Source organism: Puma concolor, chromosome B1, assembly GCF_028749965.1.
Source record: "Puma concolor isolate L17-30 chromosome B1, mPumCon1.1.hap2, whole genome shotgun sequence".
NCBI lineage: Eukaryota > Metazoa > Chordata > Mammalia > Carnivora > Felidae > Puma > Puma concolor.
The window spans coordinates 162,072,418-162,089,793 of record NC_141670.1 but is presented as its reverse complement, the minus strand read 5'-3'; the positions used below and the strand labels follow the sequence as shown (position 1 = coordinate 162,089,793).

At 38.9% G+C, this 17,376-nt stretch overlaps 3 protein-coding genes across 17 annotated transcripts in view; 1 reads left to right on the top strand and 2 right to left on the bottom strand.

The window, feature by feature from the left end:
- CRACD (capping protein inhibiting regulator of actin dynamics) overlaps positions 1-7,909 on the top strand; it is a 282,825-nt gene extending 274,916 nt beyond the window's left edge. For all 10 annotated transcript variants that reach the window (XM_086704999.1, XM_086704998.1, XM_086705003.1 and 7 more), the window contains one exon: positions 5,126-7,909. In XM_086704999.1, the coding sequence (XP_086561125.1) occupies positions 5,126-5,286 (161 nt within the window). In that variant the 3' untranslated portion in view covers positions 5,287-7,909. The remainder of the gene's footprint in view (positions 1-5,125) is intronic.
- On the bottom strand, positions 816-5,130 carry LOC147581986 (uncharacterized). The gene is made up of 2 exons (XM_086705010.1): positions 4,313-5,130; positions 816-3,749 (listed from the first exon to the last, which is right to left on the bottom strand). Exons 1-2 carry the CDS (start codon positions 4,561-4,563, stop codon positions 3,689-3,691), a joined length of 312 nt encoding a protein of 103 aa, XP_086561136.1. The 5' UTR covers positions 4,564-5,130; the 3' UTR covers positions 816-3,688.
- Positions 7,910-10,376: 2,467 nt separating the features above from the next.
- AASDH (aminoadipate-semialdehyde dehydrogenase) overlaps positions 10,377-17,376 on the bottom strand; it is a 44,837-nt gene continuing 37,837 nt past the window's right edge. For 5 of the 6 annotated variants that reach the window (XM_025921516.2, XM_086705005.1, XM_086705006.1 and 2 more), the window contains 4 exons: positions 15,528-15,691; positions 14,309-14,431; positions 13,474-13,605; positions 10,926-11,423 (listed from right to left, as the gene is read on the bottom strand). In XM_025921516.2, coding sequence (XP_025777301.1) covers positions 11,034-11,423; positions 13,474-13,605; positions 14,309-14,431; positions 15,528-15,691 — 809 coding nt within the window. In that variant the 3' untranslated portion in view covers positions 10,926-11,033. Of the gene's footprint in view, positions 10,763-10,925; positions 11,424-13,473; positions 13,606-14,308; positions 14,432-15,527; positions 15,692-17,376 lie in introns of those variants that run through there. The other variant, XM_086705007.1, reaches the window with a different exon arrangement.

The following is a 17,376-nucleotide window of genomic DNA, read 5'->3' as shown; positions in this document are numbered from 1 at the left end:
TTTGCTGAATTCATGTATCCCTTCTAGCAGACTTTTGGGTGGAGTCTATTGGGTTTTCCATGTAGAGTATCATGTCATCTGCGAAAAGTGACAGTTTGACTTCTTCTTTGCCAATTTTTCTTTTTAATTTTTTTTTAATGTTTATCTTTGAGAGAGGGAGAGAGACAGAGTGTGAGTGGGGAAGGGACAGAAAGAGAAGGAGACACAGAATCTGAAGCAGGCTCCAGGCTCTGAGCTGTCAGCACAGAGCCCGACACAGGGCTTGAACTCACAGACCCTGAGATCATGACCTGAGCCAAAGTTGGACATTTAACTGACTGAGCCACCCAGGCGCCCTCTTCTTTGCCAATTCTGATGCCTTTTATTTCATTTTGTTGTCTGATTGCTGATGCTAGCACTTCCAACACTATGTTAAACAACAGCAGTGAGAGTGGACATCCCTGTCATGTTCCTGATCTCAGGGGGAAAGCTCTCAGTTTTTCCCTATTGAGGATGATATTAGCTGTGGGCTTTTCATAAATTGCTTTTATGATGTTTAAGTATGTTCCTTCTATCTTGACTTTGACGGTTTTTATTAAGAAAGGATGCTGCTGGGGCGCCTGGGTGGCACAGTCGGTTAAGCGTCCGACTTCAGCCAGGTCACGATCTCGCGGTCCGTGAGTTCGAGCCCCGCGTCAGGCTCTGGGCTGATGGCTCGGAGCCTGGAGCCTGTTTCCGATTCTGTGTCTCCCTCTCTCTCTGCCCCTCCCCCGTTCATGCTCTGTCTCTCTCTGTCCCAAAAATAAATAAACGTTCAAAAAAAAAGAAAATTTTTAAAAAAGGATGCTGTATTTTGCCAAATGCTTTTTCTGCATCCATTGACAGGATCATATGGTTCTTTTCCTTTCTTCTATTAATGTGATGTATCACATTGATTGATTTGCGAATATTGAACCAGCCCTGCAGCCCAGGAATGAATTCCACTTGATCATAGTGAATAATTCTTTTTATATGCTGTTGAATTTGACTTGCTAGTATCTTGTTGAGAATTTTTGCATCCATATTCAGCAGGGATATTGGCCTGTAGTTCTCTTTTTTTGCTGGGTTTCTGTCTGGTTTGGGAATCAAAGTAATGCTGGCTTCATAGAATGAGTTGAGTCCCGAAGTTTTCCTTCCATTTCTATTTTTTGGAACAGCTTGAGGATAGGTATCAACTCTGTGTTGAATGTATGGTAGAATTCCCCAGGGAAGCCAACTGGTCCAGGACTCTTTATTTGTTGGGAGATTTTTGATAACTGATTCAGTTTCTTCACTAGTTATGGGTCTGTTCAAATTTTCTATTTCTTCCCATTTGTCCAGTTTGCTGGCATACAATTTTTCATAGTATTCCTTGATAAATTGCTTGTATTTCTGAGGCATTGGTTGTAATACATCCATTTTCATTCATGATTTTATCTATTTGGGTCATCTCCCTTTTCTTTTTGAGAAGCCTAGCTAGAGGTTTATCAATTTTATTTTTTCAAAAAACCAACTCTTGGTTTCATTGATCTGCTCTGCAGTTTTTTTAGATTCTATATTGTTTATTTCTGCTCTGATCTTTATTATCTCTCTTCTTCTGCTGGATTTGAGGTGTCTTTGCTGTTCTGCTTCTAGTTCCTTTAGGTGTGCAGTTAGATTTTGTATTTGGGATTTTTCTTATTTCTTGAGATAGGCCATTTTCCTCTTAGGACTGCCTTTGCTGCATCCCAAAGGGTTTGGATTGTTGTGCTTTCGTTTTCATTTGTCTCCATGTATTTTTTCTCTAAATGCCTGGTTGACCCATTCGTTCTTTAGTAGGATGTTATTTAACCTCCATGCTTTCGGAGATTTTCCAGACTTTTTCCTGTGGTTGATTTCAATTTTCATAGCATTGTGATCTGGAAGTGTGAATGGTATGATCTCAATTTTTTTATATTTATTGAGGGCTGTTTTGTAACCCAGAATGTGATCTAGCTTGGAGAATGTTCCATGTGCACTCAAGAAGAAAGTATATTCTGCTGCTTCAGGATGTAGAGTTCTAAGTGTATCTGTCAAGTCCATCTGGTCCAGTGTTTCATTCAGGGCCATTGTTTCTTTACTGATTTTCTGTCTAGATGATCTGTCCATTGTTATAAGTGCAGTATTAAAGTCCCCTACAATTAACACATTCTTACCAGTAAGATTACTTATGTTTGTGATTGTTTTATGTATTTGGGTGTTCCCGAATTCAGTGCATAGATATTTGTAATTGTTAGCTCTTCCTGCTGGATAGACCCCATAATTATTATATAATGCCATTCTTCATCTCTTGTTGCGGACTTTAAAGTCTAGTGTTTCTGAAATAAGTATGGCTTTTCCAGCTTTCTTTTGACTTCCAGTACATGATAGATAGTTCTCCAACACCTCAATTTCAATCTGAAGGTGTCCTCAGGTCTAAAATGGGTCTCTTGTAGACAGGAAATAGATGGGTCTTATTTTTTAATCCATTCTGATACCCTCTGTCTTTTGATTGGAGCATTTAGTCCATTTACATTCAGTGTTATTATTGAAAGATAGGGGTTTAGAGTCACTGTGTTATCTGTAGGTTTCATGGTTGTAGTGATGTCTCTGGTACTTTGTGGTCCTTGTAACATTTCACTCACAGAATCCCCCTTAGGATCTCTTGTAGAGCTGATTTAGTTGTGATGGATGAATTCCTTCAGTTTTTGTTTGGGAAGACCTTTATCTCTCCTTCTATTCTGAGTGACAGGCTTGCTGGATAAAGGATTACTGGTTGCATATTTTTCCTGTTCATCACATTGAAGATCTCCTGCCATTCCTTTCTGGTCTGCCAAGTTCCAGTAGATAGGTCTGCTACTACCCTTATGAGTCTACCTTTGTATGTTAAGACCTGTTTATCCCTAGCTGCTTTCAGAATTTTCTCTTTATCCTTGTATTTTGCCAGTTTCATTATGATATGTCGTGCAGTAAATTGATTCAAGTTACATCTGAAGGGAGTTCTCTGTGCCTCTTGGATTTCAAGGTCTGTTTCCTTCCCTGGATTGGGAAAGTTCTCAGCTCTGATTTGTTCAAGTACACCTTCAGCCCCTTTCTTTCTCTCTCTTCTTCTTCTGGAACTCCTATGATATGGATATTGTTCCATTTGATTGAATCATTTAGTTCTCTAATTCTCCACTGGTGATCCTGGACTTTTTTTTTTTTAATCTCTTAGCTTCCTCTTTTTCCATGTTATCTTCTAATTCACCTCTTCTCCCCTCTGCCTCTTCAATCCATGCTGTGACCGCTTCCATTTTGCACCTCATTTATAGCATTTTTCAATTCATCATGACTATTTTTTAGTTCCTTGATCTCTGCATCAGTAGATTCTCTGCTGTCTTCTATGCCTTTTTCAAGCCCAGTGATTAATCTTATGACTATTTTTCTAAATTCTTGTTCATTTCTATTGCTTATATCTGTTTTGATCAATTCTTTAGTGGCCACTCCTTCCTGGAATTTGAGAATTCTTCCGTTTCGTCATTTCTGCTAGTTTTCTATCCCTTGTGAGTTTTAAAAGCTTGTTATGTGCTCTGCACCTGTGAGCACTGCTTTATTAAAGAGGAGGTCATACACTGTCCAGGGCCTGGCCCTTCAGGAGGTGTGTTTTGGAGAGTTACTTGCTCTCTGTTGTTGTAACTTTGGTTATTTTATTTCCCTACTTGTAGTGATGTTTTGGACCCTCCACCAGGTGTGCTTTGATTTGTTCCTTGAAGTAGCTGTGGAAAGGAAAACAGATAAACAGGAAAGAAAAACATGCAATCACACAAATGAAACAAACAAAAACAATCAAAAAGCAAAAAACCAGAAACACCAGCTACAAGTAAAGAACAGGGTGGAGGTGGTGCTGATGGAAGAGCACATACAAAGAGAGAAATGACAGGGGCAGGGTAAAGGAAAAAATAAACATTGACCAGGCAGAGAGACTAAATAGCTTAATTCAGAGAGAGAGCAAGGAAAATAAGGGAGGAGGCAGAGAAAAAGAAATGAAGATAAAGTTATCTAGAGAAACTATAGGCTTGATTATTCCAGAGAGGGAAAGGAAAGGAGGTGGTGTAGAACATGTATCAAGAGAATGGATTAAATATGTCTGCTAAAACAAACCAACAACCAGAGTACCCAGTCTAGAGGAGGGAAGAGATAAGGAGAAAAGGAAGGAAGAATATATCTAAATAACAAGAATTGTCCTAGAATTAATCCAGGCAATGCAGCAGCACTAGTCTGGAGGAGGGGGCCATCTGGTTCCTCAGCATCTATCCCACTCCAGTAGACATGCAGTTACCTGGCATGAAGGGGCGTGGTTTGGTGTAGGCGGGTCCCACCTCCACTGTGGGCCCCAGGGACCCATTCCTGAGGCCCCACCTTGGTCGTGGTGGGGAGAAAAATGGCGACCTCCCAGCCTCTTCTCCACTGACTGGTGTCCCAAATCACTGCGCCGTCCTCACTGTGCTGTGGGCACAGATGAGGAGGTCTGTCTCGCTCTGCCAACTTCCATGCCCTGGTACTTGGCTGGGATTTAAACTCCCGCTCCATGCGCCCCAGCCCTGGGGAAGCGCCTATGTTGTCCCAGCTGGTTTTGTCCTGTGCCACAGTACTTCAGGGAGAGGACTGCTTTCTCCTACTGTGGACTGCGTCCCTGACCTGCCCCCGAACCCGGTGGTGGCTCCCCTCCTCCCCAGGTGCACAAACAGGGCAGCTGGCCCCAGTACGAAGGCCCCAGAGTTAGAGATGGGATCCCTCTCCATCCTGGTCGGAGGTTGTTCTCTTGTCTAGATACAGTCCTACACTTCCCCAGCCACTCTTTCTCTTCCCTTTGTCTCTCTGCAGAAGAGGATCCTTCCTCTCCATGCCTACACGGCCCGTTTTATCTCCCCCAGTTCACAATCACCCACCTACAGCCTGTCAGGTTGTCCCAGTGTCTCCTTGTTAGACTCCTGTCTCTTTTCCTTCTAGACTGTCTGTTTGAGAGACATGGGAAGTATGGATCCCCCTACTTTTCCGCCATGTTGGCTGGCCCTGAAAGCTTACCCTTCTGATACATCAAAATGTGGTTCTGACTTTTATTCTTATTCTTTTCCTTCTAAACACGATTCAGTGGAGATTTCGGATTCAGCTCCCCCTGCACCGCTGGTCAAAGAAGTCACCAAGAGGTTCTCAACCCCAGACGCTGCCCCCGTGTCAACAGAACCAGCTTGGCTGGCGTTGGCCAAAAGGAAAGCCAAGGCCTGGAGCGACTGTCCACAGATCATTAAGTAGAGTGACTCTTAACCCACTCCTGTTGCCAGTTATTGGCTCTTCTCTTGCCCTTGTTATTTATTTTTTATATGAGGTAAAGAAACCAAGCTAGGGAAAAGCAGCATGTTTTATAGGCTCTAAAATAATTGTTTAGAAACGGAACTGGTGGCGTTCCTTGTAAAGAGTGTATTTGCACAATCCTAGGTCCTGGTGCCTTGAGCTTCTCCTCGTTCTCAAGAGAAAATTCCATCCGAGGGACCACACGAAGTAAAATCTCCAAACTAAGAACTTCTTACAAGAGCCTACCATGCCCATTCTACAGCGCTCCACACATAACACACCCGCACACCATTTAGAACAACATGTCCTTTTGCCAATATTTGTAATGGTTTGTGATTCTCTACTCCAGTTTACCCTACCATTTGTTTGGTGGTTTCTTTCCTTTTCTACGGTAATGGTGAAAGAAAGGATCATATAGATAGAAACAATAATTCCCATTCTCCTGAATGCAGTGAGTAACTAGGTATCATAACAGTCTGGCTGCCACCTCTTTCCGTGTCTGCTTTTCTGAATTCTCCCTGGTCTGAAACTGTAACATGCACATGTCCACCACACTGCTATTCTACAGGTCCTGCCACACCAGGACTCCCTTAAGAACATATTAAACATTTGGCCCAGTTGGCTCCTAGGCAACATTTTTATCTACCATCATGAAGAAAGGAAGCAACATATTCTCTTTCCATCTCTGAGAATCCCCATCTAGTGCAGTGGTACTTAAGATGTCCTGGCTCCATCCCAGTCCTACCTACCAAATTAGATCCTTTGAGGATGGGCCAGGACTGTCTATTCTGGCAAAACTCTTCAGACGAATTCTGATACATCCCAAAGGTTGAGAACCTTGGGATAAACTGCTTCCAGTGTAATCTAGCTTTTAAAACTCTGAAAGGGAGGCTCATTTCACCCCAAAAAGCAAAAGTGAGAGAGGAAAAATAACCCATCCCCCAAACCAGCCATTTATTACAAGATAGGAGAGGCTACTGACATTACATATCTCTGAATATTCCCTTAGGTCTTTAGGGAAAATTGACAGGAAGCCAAGATTTGGAGCCTTTGTACTAAGGACTTCCTATGGAAAGTTTCTTTCTTTATCGTAATTGAATGATTCATATTTAGAGTCAAATGTTCAAGAGCATTTATAATTTTGAGCATTCACCTTGCTACCTTTAAAAAACATCTCAGAGTCTAAAGTGGCCTTGTTGCTCCACACATGTGGTCCAAAGAAGGGACATGGCAAGCATGAAGCATAGACATACCAGCAAACCCACACTTTCTATTTCATGGTGCCGGCATATTCAACTTTTCTTAAGATTCTGACTCCACAGTACAAGTACACATCCTTCACTCAGTGCAAGGGGAATCACATTCCTTTTTCCTCTCCTACAAAAACACATTTTATCAGTATCCATCATGCTGAGCTCCCTCAACATGCAATGTGCTGTTATTATTCTGTCATTTACCATATAGAAGGCATCTTCTGGAAATGATGGCTCAACCTCATGGTAGCAACTGGCAAGTGTGGTCAAGCGGATAGCTGTACTCTTGCAAGTCGGATTTAATATTATATATACTGGATCAGACTGTTAAGAATCAGTGTAACTTGATTTTTTTTATTCCTGTGGAAAGCAATTAATATTCCAATGCATGTTTTCCACACTGATGTTCATTTCTAAATCAAACATGTAGGCATTTGTTAGTTTTCAGTGATTTCATTACTAACATAACACCCTTTTGAATGGCAGTCTTTCCACCTAGAGCCCTGGTATTCTAGTGCTACAGTAATTCTTCCAAACTTTGTCTTTCATCCTGCCAGCTTTGGATAATACCACAGTAAGGGTGGAGAACAGGGGGAAGAAATCAGATCACTGAAGAAGAATACTTAGAAGAGTCAACTCTCTACTGGCTCACATACCACATAGGAGAAACACCTTAGTCACAAAGCTCTTATGAAAGTCTTTAGAAGTTAAGAGTACACTGGGGAAAGGGACAGAGCACTTACTTTCAACCACTTCCTGAAGGGTACATGTTTAATATTTCATGTAAAATGACTCCAAATTGCACTAAATACCAATGAAGTGTTATTTTGCTTTAGTTGTGCTGCAGTCTTTTCTGATTAACAAACTATGGGGGAAATTCAAAACAAAAACACTTTTTTTTTTAAATCAATGATTGCTATGTTAAATTTTTTTTTAAACTTGAAACACATACTTCTCTTGGCAAGGTTAACAGATTAACTCTGTTCATAAACATATATAGAGAGTTTTTGTTTACTTTTTTAATTTTTCAAGTGCAATTGTTTCTTACACATTAATTACTATTATCATTTTAGCCAGTTATCAGCAAATTATAGTATGTATTCATTGTCTCTTCTTGTGACATTTAGTTTAATTGCTTATTTTAAAGCAGAAACATTAGTTACAGTGTCTTGCAATATTTTTAACCAATAATAAAATTAAGTAGAGACAACAATGAAAAATATCTTAGTGTGATTTTAATATTATTTTGAGATTTTTGGTTGTATAAAGTTTTAATGTAAAATGTCCATTATTGAAGGAAAGAGATCTTTCAATAAAAAATACATACAAGATCTTCAGCACTGATGGAATTTCCTTTTCAAGTTGAAGTTTTTACTATTTTCAATGACTATAAGCAAACTCATATAGCTTTTGTTGAGAAAGAGAAATTTCAAGGCATTTTATGTGCTACCTTATATTTTTTACTAGGTGTTTTAGAGATAAGTAATGAGTAGGGGCAAATAAAATGTTTATCTCCGTCCTAAATTGGAATTGAATGATCTGCATCCCAGACAAAACAATCCTACAGCCTCCTTACACAACACATGGGCCCCAGAACAGCAACAGTGGCTGGAGCTGAGAGAGCTGAGACCTTGTGAAAGGCAGCTTAGGGTCCCAGGCCAGACCTACTGACTCACAGGCCTGCACTAGGGCCAAGTGAGTGATGTGAGGCATTCATCTTGGGTGCCACAAACTATGTAATCAAGAAAAATACTATTTTCATACAGTATTATATATATAGTATATATAGTATGTATGTATATATATAATATACATTATATATACAATTATATACAAATATATGCATTATATATATACAATATATATACATTATATGTTATATATAATGTATATTATATATAGGTACTATATATAATGTATATTATATATATGTACTATATATATTAGTACTTGGGGCGCCTGGCTGGCTCAGTCGGTAGAACATGTGACTCTTGATCTCAGGATTGTAGGCTCAAGCCCTACACTGGGCCTAGAGATTACTTAATAAAATAAAAATTCATACAAATTCCAACATGAACAATTATCAAAATTTTAAATAAGGACAGGATCAGTATTGCTGATTTTTCTTTTTGCCTCAGGTTCCATTATGGCCCAACAAAACACACTTTCAGCCCTCTCAACTGTTAACGTGCATTTCACTCTAACAAGAGCTTCAGGTGGTTAATACATTAAGATTTAAGAAGCACTGGGGGCATCTGGGTGGTACAGTTGGTTAAGCATCGACTTTGGCTCAGGTCATGATCTCATGGTTCGTGAGTTTGAACCCCACTTTGGGCTCCGCACTCTCTCTGTCCCTTGTGAGATTCTGTCTCCCTCTATGTCTCTCACTCTCAAAAAAAAAAAAAAAAAGATTTAAGAAGCACTGATCTAAAACTTGGCAGAAGAGATGTTGTTCTTTTTGACCAGTCTGTACCTCAATCCCCACTCTAGGTTTGGGGAAATCTCCCAACTCATGGGTCTTGCACTCACCTCCCACCACCAAAGATGAAATGCCCGATATGTGCTTTCCTGTACTCTATCAGGGGCATGGAACCTGTTTCACTTAAAATTGGAAGAGACTCTGAATTTGTCTCCCAGTTGAAATTAATGAGGAAGTCTGACGGTGGTGGGTAACTGTCTATCTAGCATTAGTGGTCTGAGCATTTAGAGGTTCAAGAACAGCAGCTGTGTCTTCTCCAGGCCACAGTCATGCTGATTTCAGGCATTCATTATTCCTGGCTGTATAGCTCTAGCCCTTGTTGCAATTCTCCAAGCTATTCAATATTCTTTTTAAAAATTCTTTTCTGCTTAAAATAGCCTAAGTTGACTTCTATAGCTTGCAACCAAGGACTCTGGCATGTCTGATAGTTGAGACTTTACTGACGAATAAATGGACCAGTTAAATGATACCACAGTTGACTGTAGAAAAGGGAAGGTGAACAACAGGATACATGTTTGTTACTTTAAGTGCCTGAGCACAAGTGTCTGGGATGTAATATGCCCTAAATAGTTATTATTATTACTACCACTAGTGGCTAAATTCATAGTACCATAGCAAAAAAAAAAAAAAAAAAAAAAAGCTGCTTTATTACCTGAGCTAATATATCGTGAAATTTCAAGGAAAATTGAGACATTTTTTCATCTGAGTAATTTAAGTGACATGGAAAAGAAGATGACATAACTTCTGCTCCAGTGATCCCTGCTGCTACCACCTAAAACTCCCTACTCTAACATACTACCCTAAAACTTAGTGGCTTAAAACAACTGCCATTTTATTATTTCTCAGGATTCTATGGGTGAGAAATTAAATGTCTGGCACCAGAATGGCCTGAATAGCTGGGGGCTGGCTGGAATGCATGTGTGGGGCTTCACCTGTCCTTGGTTCTCTGGCTTCCTTGGTTTTCTTAGTAAACGTCAGGGCCATTCCCTCACGACATGGCCTCTCCGTCTAGCTGCCAAACTTCTCATGTGGCAGCTCTGGGATCCCATGAGAGCACAAGTGCCCAGCCCTTCTTAAATCTTGGGCTCAGAAGTGACATTAGTGTCACCTCCACTGCATTCTGTTGGTTAAAGCAAATCATGGACCAAGCCCAGGTGCAAGAGGAGACTGCATACAGGGCCTGGCTCTCAGGAGGAGCTATAATTCACCGGGGGCAACTTCATACCAAGCAAATGCAGGTATAAGCAAAGGACTATGGCACTGGAGAAGCAGGTCCAGCCCCAAACCATACACATTAAGAGAATCAGGACACTTAAAAGTACATAGAGTTTTTTCTTTCCTGGTTTTTGTTGTGTTTCCTACCTCCAAGCCAGTGAAAAAAGGACATACAATCACAAAATCTAATAAATTGAGAAATACAGACACAAAAATATTCATCAAGATTTGTATATCAAAAATGGAAAAAAGAGGATAAATCAAAGGAACTATTATAGGAAGAGAGAGAAATATATACATAGATATAGTTCAATACTGGTATTTTGTTCACTTAAACATACTAAATAAGGAACCTAATTTGATAAAAAACATCCTACCTCTGAAAACCTTTCATTAATAGATCTCACTGTAAATAAGTAAATGGTGTATTACATCATGGACTGAGTTTTTAACCCACCAAGTAAACTCTGATCTTCTTTTTCACAGAAGTCTATAAAAAAAAAGAAAAAAGCCCAAAGTAAAATATCCATAGCCTAATTCAAAGAGTGCTACTAAATAAATTGATGTTTTTGTTCTGTAATTCCTTTTAAAAGCATTTGTTCCGCTATAGGAAGTAAAATATGATCATTCTCCAATCAAGTATCATAGACAAGTTTCTTAAGCAAAAATAATCTTTAGTATAAAATAAGACTAATCCAAATGTTCTGTAACGATAAAATATTTTCAGATATCTCAGATAATCGAATAAGGACTGTACTTGATTATATTTGATGTCCACCCAACAAATCCAGACAATAAACATAATTATTTCTACATCCAATAAGAATCATTGATTCCCAGACCACAGGAGAAGAAAAGACTTGTCCAGGAAGTTCATACACACTTTGCAATCGTCCACTCTTAGATTCCAAGATCCACAGTTTCCCATCAGTAGATGCTGCTGCCAGCAACATTTCATTGCTACAATCTTGGTAACAGAAAGCAAACGGTGTTGCATACACCTGGGAAGTAGTTTCAAATTTCCACTGGAGGTGACCTTTCATATTACAACAGTAGATAAAGCAATCATGGGAACCAAAAAATATTTCTTGCTCTGATGCTGAGGTACATGGGGATGAAAAGATTGGTTCACTGGTAGAGAACTGCCAAACCTGAAGGACGAGAAAGGCAAAAATAATTCATCTAAGTTCAACAATTGTCCTGTAAAGCTTTAGGAAATTCTTAATAAAAATGTAAGCAATGTAAGCTATTAAATGGTAACTACACACAGAGAGAGGAAATAATGGCTTTTTCTGAAAAGTAGCATTCTCAAATTATACCTCTCTTCCCAGTGGTAAAATCTAGAACAAAATACACTGGAGTGTTCTTACTACATGAGTCACTGCTATGCAGAATATGATGAAATAAAACTAATTTGAACCCCATTCAAGAGCAAGCTATTACTATTATGTTCAGAGACACTAAGTTCAAAGATAAAACTACACTCGGTTTTCAATGTATCTTATTAAAAACTAGATCTTGTTCTATTCTCCTAATGTAAGAAGATGGAAGTGACTGAAAAGGAAAATTTATGTGCAATAATTCAAATTAAAGGTTTAAACAAAAAGCCATGAGTTGTGTGTCTGCCTGTGGATATATACTCTCTACTTATTTTAAAGGTACCATAGACAAACCTGTCGGCCAATATTTTGAAGAAAACAAGGAAAAGGCACAAGTCTAAGGTAGTGTTTACAGTAAAAGCAGAATAAAAAGCAAACAAAATGAGAACAGTGGGCATCTTCATGAAACAGGATTTGTAATCTTAATTCTGTCCACTTGGAAAAATCATTTTCATCTATGGTTCACCCAAAAAAATAGGAGTAACAGTATCTGCCTCTTCTTACTTCTTAGGAATCTAAAGGTGAGAATATGTTCAAATTATTTTGTAAGTAAAAATATTAAGTGAACATCATAAAAGATCTCATCACAAAGTAATTGTCCCACATCAAGGAACTGCCAGGCCAGGCAGAGTGAAAGTAGAATAAAAAGCACCAGAGCAACACTGGCCACCACTGGGCTAACTCAGGGTGGATTTAGCACTCTCTCAAGTATACAAATAGTCCCCAACATCAAACCTACAGCAGCAGTTGGGCCACCAGTGATAGTCACTTGTGGATAAAGAAGTGGAGATTATCCTCCCCCCCACCCCCAAAAAAAGACCTAATGTAATGCAGAAGAAGCCTACCCTGCCAGTCATGAAGTTGAAGATGGCACTTCATACAATGCAATTTGGGTTATGCCACCTATTTTGGTTTTCATAGAAAAAGCAGGGGCATCTTTAAATGTTCAAACCTTGAGGTGCCGGGGTGGCTCAGTCAGTTAAATGTGTGAGATTCTTGATTTCGGCTCAGGTCATGATTTCAGTTTTGTGAGTTCGAGCCCCACATCAGGCTCTGTGCTGGCAGCACGGAGCCTGCCTGGGATTCCATCTCTCTCTGTCTGCCCTTAACCCACTCATGCTCTCTCTTTCTCTCTCAAAATAAATGTTCAACACCTCAATAGAAATTATAATAAAATTGCCTAAAAACTGGTAAAGTTTTTGTTTAATGTTTATTTTTGATAGACAAAGCATGAGTGGGGGAGGGACAGAGAGAGAGAGAGAGAATCCAAGGCAGGTACCAGGCTCTGAGCTGTCAGCACAGAGCCCAACAGGGCGCTCGAACTCATGAACCATAAGATCATGACCTGAGCCAAAGTCGGACGCTCAACTGACTGAGCCACCCAGACGCCCCAAAACTGGTCAAGTTTTTAAAATTGGGGGAGGGCAGGGTGCCTGGATGGCTCAGTTGGTTAAGTGTCTAACTGTATCTCAGCTCATGATCAGGTCACGTTCATAAGTTCAAGCCCTGCATCCAGCTCTGTGCTACCAGCACAGAACCTGCTTAGCATTCTTTCTCTCCCTCCCTACCCCACTTACTCTTTCTGTCAAAATAAATAAACTTTAAAAAAAATTGGGGGAGGGCACAAATAAAACAGTGTTTGAATCTTTTCAATCTACTATACTCTCATTCCAAAGTTAAGAAACCTGTGGCTTGACAATTAAAATCAAACTAGTTTTCAATACAATGACTTAAATGATGATGTTTACAATTTTACTTCAGTTGTCACCAACTATTATGACTTTGAGAAAGATAATGTAAAACGGAACCAGAAATTTTTTACCTGTTCTCCAAAGTGAGTAAAGCAGAGTAAATTTCCATCTACACAGCCAATACAAATATACTGTAGGCAACACCGTGGAGAAGAAAAGAGTGGTTTTCCACAGGAATGTTTCCAAACTGTGTTCCCAGTGGCCTGCCATGAGCAAAAGCAATTCACAGCATTTAAATTATATTACTAATCAATTACCCTTTATGAAACAAACTCATAAAATCTCCCAGGGGCAAAGTTATAAACATGAGAAAGTGCTATAATGGCATGCTGATATCATAAATGAAGCTAGCATACATATACACAGCTATAAAATTAATCAGTGCTCTTTATAAGAGGTGAGATAAAAACGTACAAAACCAGGATATAATTACAACATAAGATCTATCCTTAAACTATTCTAAGTTTTAATATGACTGAGAAAATTCTACCAATTTAAAAAAAAACAGATCAAAGACATACATAGAACTTCTATCTTCATATCAATCATTTTTAAGGAGTTCTGGTCCAGTGAAAGCTGGACTATAGTTAATTAAAAACTACTTTAGGGGGCACCTGGGTGGCTCAGTCAGTTAAGCATCTGACTCTTGGTTTTGGCTCAAGTCAACATCTCACGGTTTCATGGGTTCGGGCCCCGCACTGGGCTCTGCACTGGCAGTGTGGAGCCTGATAGGGATTCTCGGTCTCCCTCTCTCTGCCCCTCCCCCACTCACACGGTCTCTGTCTCTCTCAAAATAAATTAATAAAATTAAAATTTTTTAAAAATACTTCAATTTTTCAGAATTCAAAGCAAAAATAAAACATTCAAGACAAATAATAAAATCAATATATGTTATTTTATGCCTACAGGATTTATAGCCAGTAACAGGCCTCCCAGTGTAGCCACATATAAATGATGTGGTATCAGGCTCAAACAAGGGGACGAAAAGACAGTTCCTCCACATTTTAACTTCCAAACACACTTCTTTTTCTGCAAATAAGAAAACAAATTAATTGGTTTCTGCTGGTGGTTAACAAATCTACATATCTGATTTCTCATATCACCTCTATTTAATTAATGTAAATTTTTATTCTTAGTATAAAAGTAATACAGTCTCACTGTAGAGATTCAAGTTAGTATAAAGATTACAAAGACCACCCAGAGAGAACCACTGTAAATATTTCAGCATTTTCCCTTTTGATCTTTTTGGGACATACAATAGTTTAATATACTTGAGATCATTCTGAATATATACTGGCATCTAATTTAGCTCATTTACATGGTAAAACTCTAAAACTTTAATGCATAATATCTCATCTGAACATAAAATTATTTCTCTACCTTATCACTGAAACTTGTTTCAAACTAATTTCATGGTATCATAAACAAAACCTAGTAATAGACATCTCGGTGCACATAACTGTCCATGTTTCTGATTACTTTGGCAGGATAGAATCCTAGAAGAAGAATTTTACTGAATCAAAGGATATGAAGTTAGCTGTGGCCCAACTGTTTTCTTCAGAGACTTCACTAGTTACAATGCACCACCCCCTCAACCAGCATTTAACATATTCTGGTCTAATACTATCTGGTTATCTATCATGTAGTTTAAATTTTCAATCCTTTGATTACTAAAGATAGGAAACATTTAAATACATTTACTAGACACTTCTTCTTTGGGGTCTTTTATGTTTATATCCCTTGTTTATTTTTCCATGTGTTTATAATTTGTGTTTGTTCTTCCATTTATTCTTATAAATGAATCTTAACTCTGTCACATTTGCTTCAAATGGTTTTCCCCAACTTATCAGGTCTTATTGATATTTTTCCCTTTGTGATTCTTTATATTGTCAAGATGGTAATTCTAAGCTCTTTAGATTTAAAAACTCTGAGTAACAAATTTATTTGTGAAAATCTGGTAAGGATGTTAAAAATGTCTTAAGATATTAAGACTGTTAATTAACTCATTCTTCCCAGACCGCAATGCTAAACTTAGGGAAGAGTGAATACCGGCCCCCCCTTAGTCAAGAGCACTTGACAGTGTCCTACTCTTCTAAGCTTATAAGAAACTGATGAGGTTTCTCACATAAATATCTAAAGCATATGCATGCTGGTCATGAGATCCAATGTAAAGGAGTCCTGTGGTTGGATCCATGGTTGCTGAGCTTTTGACAGCATCCTTGGTAGTAAACATCCAGTATTCTTCTCCACTATTACTTTTCAGAACATAAACTAACCCATTATAACAGCCTGTTGGGAAACAAAATACAAAAGAGGAGATTTAGATACATCACCAGAGAATAATTCTTTAGCCTAAACCATGACCATTTATTTATATTTGACGCTCTTTATGTGTACTACTATGTTCAGCTCAGGTTTAAACTTCAGCAATGTAAAGCAGAAAACCAAATAGTAATCACTTGTAAAAATACCTACTAGTAGGTATACCTCATTTTGTTTTTAAAGTACCATAAAGTGCTTCACTACTGAGAAAACAATGAAGCACAGTGCAGAAGAGAGGCTTTGACAGACCTGGAATCAAATCTCTTCATGGCCATCATTGGGCAAATTACCCAGCATCGCTGAGCCTCAGATTTTCTCTTGCATGTGGACACATCTACTCCAGTGTTATTGTAATAATTAAGATAACATGGATTAAAGGGCGCCTGCATGGCTTAGTTGGTTGAGCATCCAACTCTTGATTTTGGCTCAGGTCATGATCTCATGGTTCGTGAGTGTCGGGCTCTGCATTGGGCCCCATATTGGGCTCTGTGCTGATGATGCACAGCCTGCTTGGGATCCTTTCTCTCTCCATCTCTGCCTCTCCTCCACTTGCTCTTTCTTTCTCAAGATAAATAAATAAAATATTTTTTAAAAAGATAATATGAATACCCAGTGCACAGGTGTTCAAGAAATGCTAACATTAACAATAGCTAACATTTATTGAGCTTTTACCTTGTGAAGTGTTATATCTGCAGTTTACAGATGACAAAAGGAAGCACAGACAGTTTTACTAGGGTAAAACTACTCAGCTGACATGTGGGTGAGCCAGGATTTGAATCTAAGAAGTCCAGCTTCAGAGCCTATGCACTTAACTACTATAGCAGACTGCTTTTCCCAAACTGCTACAACAGGTGAGAAGCTAGGGCAGGAGTTCCTGACTTGGTGTAGCCAGAATAACTCAGGCGACAGTAGGCGTGGTCAAAACCTACAGAGTGAAGATCACTCAAGTTCCCTGCAGTGGATGTAAATCAGGGCAAGCTGATTTTGGGCACTGGTCCACCACTCTTTACATGACTCTGCCTATCCATATAACCACTGCTGCTCATTTGAGGCCCAATTCCAGAGTAACTGCAGTGCTGTTTTCTTTCTAGCAGTTACTACTTAGTAGCAAGAAAGTGGCCTTCTTAGTTATGGTGAAGAAAAATGTCCTACACAGTGAAGTACCCCAGGACTCAGTTGGGTAATGAAAAATTTCCTTCAGTTCATTTCCAGAAGAAAATCTTTGTGACCTTGGGTCAGGCAAAACTTTCTTGGCTAGGACACCAAAAGCATGATCCAGAAAAGAAAATAAATGATAAACTAGACTTCATTAAAATTAAGAACTTCTCTTCAAAAGGCATTATGTTAATGAAAGAAAGAAAAAAAAAAAAGCCACAGCCTAGGAGAAAACATGCAAAACACTTATAGATAAGGGGCTTGTATCCAGAATACATAATATTCTCAGATCCCAACAAGAAAACAAATATAACAATTTAAAAAATGGGCAAAAAATCTGAAAAGTCATAAAAGATACACAGATGGCAAATAAATTCATAAAAAATACATCATTAGTCACTAGGGAAATGCAAATTAAAACCACAGTTTTAACTCAGTTAAGTGTCTGACTTTGGCTCAGGTCATGATCTCACAGTTTGTGGGTTCGAGCTGTGCAC

Coding starts and splice junctions, on each gene's coding strand:
- LOC147581986 (XM_086705010.1), bottom strand. CDS start 4,563: ATGGAGCGGGAGTTTAAATCCCAGCCAAGTACCAGGGCATGGAAGTTG. Junction 3,750..4,312: donor ACCACGCCCCTTCATGCCAG/GTAACTGCATGT, acceptor TCCTTTCCACAG/CTACTTCAAGGAACAAATCA.